Below are 8,056 nucleotides of genomic sequence, written 5' to 3' on the forward strand. Positions count from 1 at the left end.
GATGTTTTCAAAGCAGAACATGACCGACAAGGATGAAAAGTCAAAAGATTTTGCTGGAATTTACTGAAATCTTTTTTTTGTCTACAAAAGAAAAATAAAACCATATATTGAATTGAATATTACATACTATATTACAGACAAGGAAACAGCCTGGAGAATATCCTCATTTTAAGGACGCACCTCACGGATGATCCAGATCTCAGGTGTCAAAGTCCAGTCCTCAAGGGCTGGTGTCCTACAACTTTTAGATGTGTCCCTGGTCCGACATTACCTGACTCCGCCAGATAGATTTGCTCCGCATATCCATCTGGAAACCTTCCGTTGAAGTAACTTTGGGAAGGGGCGAAAATACAGGTTAGCTGATTGGCCTATGTTGGTGATAGACGGGCCAAATGAACCAATCAGATTCGTCGTCGCTCGTAACAGAGCGACGACGAAAACAACCACAAGCCAAGCTACTCTTGCTGCTGCAGGTAAAGGCTCGTTAGCTCAGCAAAGAAATACTCTGTAATTCCGATAAAACTTGCTCGATAGCCACGCTAACGCTAGTTTCATCGGCTGAAGCCGCCATGTTCTTTAGACTGAACTGTCACGCTTCCCGTTGCGTCACACCTCAACCCGCCTCAAAGCCAACGCTGATTGGACGTTCGTTTGGTGAACGGCTCCAAATTTTCTTTAACGGAGAGTATCCAGACTGATCTGCGAGTGAAACCTTGATAGCTCGCGAGATCAGGATGGTCTCACGAGGCTAGGTCCGACATGCCTGAGTCAAATAATCATGTAATTAGCAAGACTCTGAAGACCTGACTGCATACTGAGGAGCTTATTTGATTCAGGTGTGTGGGACCAGGGCAACTTCTAAAAGTTTCAGGACACCGGTCCTCGAGACTGGAGCTTGACACCACTGATCCAGATAAATGGTGTTTTGTCGTGTCATGTGACGACGCCAAAAGTTCAACATGTTCAACTTTTACATTTTTTTCTCAGTTTTTTCAGCAGAGATGTTTTACAATTATTTTGGCATATCAACGGGTGCTGGAGGTGAAGCCTAGATAGGTAGTTATTGTCAGGATGCAGCTTGTAGGCTGCATGCTGAACCTCCCTTCCTCTCTCTCTTCCCTGCGCAGCCTGATTGGTTTCACCTGTCAGGCTGCAATCATCACTGATCTGTCTCCACCTGTTATCTTCTCCATATAAACTCACTTCATTCTGTTCTCGTTGCCGGTCTGTAGAGTTCACTCCAGCTTAGTTTCTGCCAGAACCTTTACTTCAGCTTTGTTTTTTGTTCCAGTCAGCCAGAAGACTTTACTTCAGCTTTGTTTCAGCCCAGCCTCACCCAAGACACTGTTCCGTCCGGCTCACAAGTTCTCAACTCCTGTTCTCGGCTCTGATGTTCTGGTCTCAAGTCCTCGGTTCTGATGTTCTGGTCTCAAGTCCTCGGCTCTGATGTTCTGGTCTCAAGTTCTCGGCTCAGATGTTCCATCCTGCTCTCAAGTCTTCGGCTCCAGAGTTCCTCCCGGTCAGTCTCTCAGCACTCCTCCTGCCGGCCAGCTTCTGCACCCTACATCTCCGTCTGTTGAAAGACTCTGGGTTCCATCATCATCCATCTTCCACACTGTTCAATAAACTCACTTTTAAGAACTAGCTCTGTGTGTGCCTACTGTGTCCGGGTTCATCCCAGAAAAATATCATGACATTATGGACCGGCCAAGGGATGAGCCCGAGCACGCACAGAGCCTGGTGCAGAAGCTGGCAGGATCTGCCCCGCCTCCGGTTCATCTCGCCTGGGTCGCCGTGCGGCGACGCCTTGCCTCTGGTTCGTCTTGCCGAGGTCGCATCTGTGACGCCCTGCCTTTGACTCTGTTCCCCGGGGTCGCTCACCGCGAGACCCGCCTCTGACGCTGCCCAGCACTTAAAGACGCTGCTTTTAGTCGTCGCTGCCCAGCGTAACTATTGCCGCTGCCCAGCATATTAAGACTTTGCTGCCCAGCGCCTTCTTGTTTCTGTTTTTGTTTTGAGTTATTTTTGGCCCTGGTGTTTTTAACATTCCTTAGTTTTAGAGTATTTCAGTGTTTCATAGATTTCTTAGAATTCTTTAGTTTCGGTTTTGTTCTGTGTTCAAGTTCTGCTTAGCTTTTCAGCTCCTACTTGAGTTTCTATTTGCTTTTGGTTTTATTTCTTTTCAGCTCTGTTCTATTGTTCTAGGTTTGCCTTTAGTCTTTCGCGTTTTTGCTTCTGAATTCTAGTGTTTGCCTTAGACTTCCTGTTTTGCTTGTATTCTTATTTCTAGCTTTAGTTATCTTGTTTTTACATTAGTTTAGCTGTACCTGCCCTCGTCTCCCTGTTTTGCTTTGTTTTATAGTTTTGCTTTAGGTTTTGGTCCCCTTCCTAGTTTTCTGGTTTTGTTTTTGTTTTTCTAGCTTTAGCCCTGTAGTTCCTGTCTAGCCCCTGTAGTCCCTATCTTAGTCTTGTAGTTCTGGTCTTAGTTCTGTATTTGTTTTTATTAAGTTTTGTTTGTTTTATCCCCTTAGTGTCTATGTGTGTGGGTTCCTGCACCGTCTGGGTTCCTGCGTTGGATGGGTTCCAGCGCTCATAAAGGTCCCTGTGCTTTCTAATGTCCCTGCGCTTTACTTCTCCTGTCTTCTTTTGTTTTAGTTTTGCCCTGTTAGGGTTAGTCTAGTCCCCTCTAGCTTTCTGTAGTTTTTATTTTGTTTTGACTTCCCCTGTTCCCTGTTTTTCCCTGTTGTGTAGTCGCCAGAGTTCTCCGGCACTCGTGCCGCTGTTTGTGCCCTCTGGCACTTTTAAGAACTAGCTCTGTGTGTGCGTGCTGTGTCCAGGTTCATCCCAGAAAAATATCATGACAGTTATCGGTTCAAATTCAATGTCATGCTTAACCAGTATTAATTCAATTCAATTTCAATTCAATTTTATTTATATAGCGCCAATTCATGAAACATGTCATCTCAAGGCACTTTACAAAGTTAAGTTCAATCATATTATACAATTATTAGAAGTGGAAAAGCTGTCAAGATCTTTTAGATGAAGTTAGTTTATTGATATATGGTATAAAGCAAAAAATGTAATCATTTCACATGGGTTCCAGCACATAAAGGAATTGTAGGTAATGAAAAAATAGATAAGTTGGCTAAAGAACCAGTTAAGGCAAGATAAATTGAACATGATGTCCCACTAAGTAAAGGAGAAATAAAAGTAATTATGGAATTTAGAAGAAAGAGGAATCATTTACATAACATACAGAAGCAGGTAATCATAAGAAATAGAATCAAGTTTATTGCCAAGTAGGTTTGCACTTACAAGGAATTTGACTTGGTGTATATGGTGCAGATAAAATAAAATAGAATAGATATATATACAGAAGCTATATAAACACAATATACTGTGCGTTAATGTAACGCAGAAGCTTAGAAGTCCTGAAGGGGGGAGAGGCAGTGTCAAGTGTCACGGGCGGTTCCTGGCCTTGTTAAGGCCGGTAGCAGATGGGGAAAAAACTGTTCTTGTGGCGTGAGGTTTTGGTCCTGATGGAGCGCAGCCTCCTGCCAGAGGGAAGTGACTGAAATAGTCTGTGACTGGGGTGAAGGGGTCAGCCACAATCTTCCTGCACGCCTCAGAGTCCTGGAGGCGTACAGGTCCTGGAGAGATGGAAGATTGCAGCCAATCACCTTCTCTGCAGACCCGATGACACACTGCAGTCTGCCCTTGTCCTTAGCGGTGGCACCAGCATACCAGATGGTGATGGAGGAGTAGAACTGCACCATCATTGTCCTTGGCAGGTTGAAGTTCTTCAGCTGCCTTCTTCAGGAAGTACATCCTCTGCTGGGCTTTCTTGGTGAGGGAGTTAATGTTCAGCTCCCACTTTAGGTCCTGGGAGATGATAGTTCCCAGGAAGCGGAAAGACTCCACAGTGTCAATGGTGGAGTCACAGAGGGTGATGGGGGTAGCTGGGGCTGAGTTCTTCCTGAAGTCCACAACCATATCCACTGTTGTTACAGCGTTGAGCTCCAGGTTGTTCTCCCTGCACCAGGTCACCAGATGGTCAGCCTCCCACATGTAGGCGGACTCGTCACCATCAGAGATAAGTCCCATGAGAGTGGTGTCGTCCGTGAACTTCAGGAGCTTGACAGACTGATGACTGGAAGTGCAGCTGTTGGTGTACAGGGAGAAATAATCCATATTTCTCCTCTCCTATTCATTAAACTATTAACAGGTTGAGGATTGGACATAATAGTTTAAATAGTGGTTTAAAGATAACAGGTAAACATCCATCGGGTGATTGTTCTTATTGTGGGGAAACAGGAGTAGCACATGTGTTGATTTATTGTAGAAAATATATAAAAGAGAGGAATGAACTGGAAAGGGTAATGGGGAGTTCAGTGACTATGGTTAATTTATTAGGGAAGCATCAATTACATGATATAACTCAAGTACTTATTAAATATTTAAAAGAAACAAAATCCCACCAACACGTCTTCCATTGCAGAAGCAGAGCCTGAGGACTCTGGGTCGGGTTCTCCCATCTCTGGTGCTGAAGTCACCGAGGTTGTTAAAAAGCTCCTCGGTGGCAGGGCCCCGGGGGTGGATGAGATTCACCCTGAGTACCTTAAGGCTCTGGATGTTGTGGGGCAGTGTTGGTTACCGGGACTTTGCAACATTTTGTGGACATCAGGGGCAGTCCCCCTGGATTGGCAGGCTGGGGTGGTGGTCCCTCTATTTAAAAAGTGGGACCGTAGGGTGTGTTCCAATTACAGAGGAATCACACTCTTAAGCCTCTCTGGTAAGGTCTATTCTGGGGTTCAGAATAGACCTTACCATAAGGAGGGTCCGTTGGATAGTTGAATCTCGGATTCAGGAAGAGCAGTATGGTTTTCGTCCTGGCCGTGGAACACTGGATCAACTCTACACCCTCAGCAGGATCCTGGAAGGGGCATGGGAGTTTGCCCAACCAGTCTACATGTGCTTTGTGGATCTGGACAAGGCATTCGACCGTGTCCCTGTGGGGGGTACTCCAGGAGTTTGGAGTACAGGGCCCTTTAATAAGGACTGTCAGGTCTCTGTAGGACCGGTGTCAGAGTCTGCTCCGCATTGCCGGCAGTAAGTCGGACTCGTTTCCGGTGAGAGTTGGACTCCGCCAAGGTTGCCCTTTGTCACCGATTCTGTTCATAACTTTTATGGACAGAATTTCTAGGCGCAGCCAAGGTGTTGAGGGGATCCATTTTGGTGGCCTTAAGATTCCGTCTATTCGCGGATGACTTGGTCCTATTGGCTTCATCAGGGCGTGATCTACAGCTCTCACTAGAGCGGTTGGCAGCCGAGAGCGAGCCAGCCAGGATTAGAATCAGTGCTTCCAAATCCCAGACCATGGTCTTGAACCGGAAAAGGATAGAGTAAATCCTCCGGGTTGGGGAGGATGTGTTACCCCTAGTGGAGGAGTTCAAGTTTCTTGGGGTCTTGTTCACGAATGAGGGGAAGATGGAGCGGGAGATCGACAGGCGGATTGGTGCAGCGTCTGCTGTGAAGAGGGCGCTGTACCGATCCGTTGTGGTGAAGAGAGAGCTGAGCCAAAAGGCGAAGCTCTCGATTTACTGGTCGATCTACGTTCCTACCCTCATCTATGGTCACGAGCTTTGGGCCGTGACCGAAAGAACGAGATCCCGGATACAAGCGTCTGAAATGAGTTTTCTCCGTAGTGTGTCTGGGCTCTCCCTTAGAGATAGGGTGAGGAGCTCAGTCATCCGGGGAGGACTCAGAGTAGAGCCGCTGCTCCTCCACGTCGAGAGGAGCCAGTTGAGGTGGCTCGGGCATCTGGTTAGGATGCCTCCTGGACGCCTCCCTGGTGAGGTGTTCCGGGCACGTCCCACTGGGAGGAGGCCCAGAGGAAGACCCAGGACACGCTGGAGGGACTATGTCTCTCGGCTGGCCTGGGAACGCCTTGAGATTTCCCCGGAGGAGCTGGCCCAAGTGGCTGGGGAGAGGGACGTCTGGGCCTCCCTACTGAAGCTGCTACCCCCGCGACCCGACCCCGGATAAGCGGAAGACAATGGATGTATGGAAAATTTGCTGAGAGGATTTAGTATGTATGTGGGTTGAGTGTTTGACTATGTAAATAATTCAGTTATTTTAAAATTTGAAGATATATAGGAAAAAAAATTCTAAATTACATCTCTGTCCAGTTGGTGGCGGTAATACACAGTTTGTAAACTGCCAGAAAACGCTCTAGAAGACTTTTTGACTTTTAACAAAACTTTATTAACAAAAGGTTCAAGCAATTTGGATAAAAACAAGTGTCATTTCGTTAAAAGACTTACATTAGGAGCATTAGGAGCTAAATTGGAGTTCAGACACCTCACATAAAGTCTTGTTAAAACCCCACAACTGCATAAAATCCTCCATGTTCTGCATGGCTCTTTGGAAGTGAAGCTCCAGCCTAATCCTGGCTTTAACATTGCACTTCCACAGAGCCACAGCATCAAGGTGAGTTCCCCCCTGCAGTCTGTTTCCACGGGACAAATAAATGGCCATCTTTACCTCACTGATTAAAAAGTTTAAAAGACTGGCCTTTGGCATATTAATTTTCATTTTTGGAACAGTTCTCCAATAAATAAAGAAGTCGTAAAAATTGTACCAAAAAGACTAAAAACATTTGTTAAAAGGCTAAAAATGGTCTTTAGTCTGTTACAGTCCATAAAAACATGAAAAACATTTTCAGACAGACTGCAGAAAGGACACTCGTTTAATAGACCCCGATTAATAACGGATAAAAACGAGTTTGTGGCGATGGCACCATGTAAAATCCTCCATTGGAGATCCCCAGTTTTTTAATTGGAGGCTTGTATAAAGTCCTCCACTGGGGTGCTCTACCAGCAAGTTTATCTGTCCATACACATACTGAGCGGTTCTCGAGGTTTCTTTGAGGCATTACTTTAGAGCAGACTCCATAAACAGTTTTCTGGTCCATAGTGAATAAAACCATCTTCTGTGGGTCCGGGCTAGAGACCAGACGTCCACTTTGCTCCGGGAAGTCAGAATCCAGGATCAGGCCAGGAAAGGAGTCCGTTGGGTCTGGTTGGCTTTGTCCCTCACAAACATATGAGAATCCATACAGGACAGAAGCCTTTCTGTTGTGATCTATGTGGAAAAAGCTTTAGCTCGAAATCAAATTTAAACACGCACATGATAATCCATACAGGAGAGAAGCCTTTCTGTTGTGATCTATGTGGAAAACGATTTAGCGATAAATCCACTCTAATCAAACACATGAGAATCCATACAGAACAGCAGCCTTTCTGTTGTGATCTATGTGGAAAACAATTTAGCGTTATATTAAATTTAAACGCACACATGAGAACCCATACAGGAGAGAAGCCTTTCTGTTGTGCTCTATGTGGAAAAAGTTTTAGTGAGAAATCCACTCTAAACAAACATATGAGAATCCATACAGGACAGCAGCCTTTCTGTTGTGATCTATGTGGAAAAAGATTTAGTGAGAAATCCTCTCTAAACAAACATATGAGAACCCATACAGGAGAGAAGCCTTTCTATTGTGATCTATGCAAAAAAAGCTTTAGCTCCAAATCAAATTTAAGCAGTCACACGAGAATCCATACAGGAGAGAAGCCTTTCTGTTGATTTCTGATGATTAAAACGTAGAAAAATAAAAATGTAAACAAATAGCTTGAAGGAAATATAGGAAAAGTGAAACAAAATAAAACAGGAAAAGGATAACTAAGAGCAAGTATTAATGATTTTATAAACATTTGGATAACAAATTTAAACTAATGATTTTTCAGTTAAAAGCTTAACTAGAACAATCATAGTCAATCCTAAGCAAATAGGTTTATAATCTTGATTTAAAAGAACTCAGGGTTTCAAGCACTTTATACAGTTTTCTGGAAGTTTGCTCCAGTTGATAGAATATGGGAAGTCATCTTGTTACAACTTGCAAAGCACTCTGGGGTCTAGTTAAAGTGCTATACAAGTACAAACCAGTTACCAGATTAGGTCTGAAGCAGAAGTCCTTAGTCGTCTGGAGGGTTGATAA

At 44.7% G+C, this 8,056-nt stretch overlaps 1 protein-coding gene across 1 annotated transcript; it reads left to right on the forward strand.

The window, feature by feature from the left end:
• Window positions 1-6,814: 6,814 nt before the first annotated feature.
• Window positions 6,815-7,679, forward strand: LOC105922726 (gastrula zinc finger protein XlCGF49.1-like). The gene has a single exon (XM_036129564.1). It carries the CDS (start codon window positions 7,105-7,107, stop codon window positions 7,642-7,644), a length of 540 nt encoding a protein of 179 aa, XP_035985457.1. The 5' UTR covers window positions 6,815-7,104; the 3' UTR covers window positions 7,645-7,679.
• The last annotated feature ends 377 nt before the right edge of the window (window positions 7,680-8,056 follow it).

Source organism: Fundulus heteroclitus, unplaced genomic scaffold (assembly GCF_011125445.2).
Source record: "Fundulus heteroclitus isolate FHET01 unplaced genomic scaffold, MU-UCD_Fhet_4.1 scaffold_185, whole genome shotgun sequence".
NCBI lineage: Eukaryota > Metazoa > Chordata > Actinopteri > Cyprinodontiformes > Fundulidae > Fundulus > Fundulus heteroclitus.

What these genes read in the sequence shown, in the direction of transcription:
- LOC105922726 (XM_036129564.1), top strand. Translation starts at nt 7,105, where the DNA reads ATGAGAATCCATACAGGACAGAAGCCTTTCTGTTGTGATCTATGTGGA.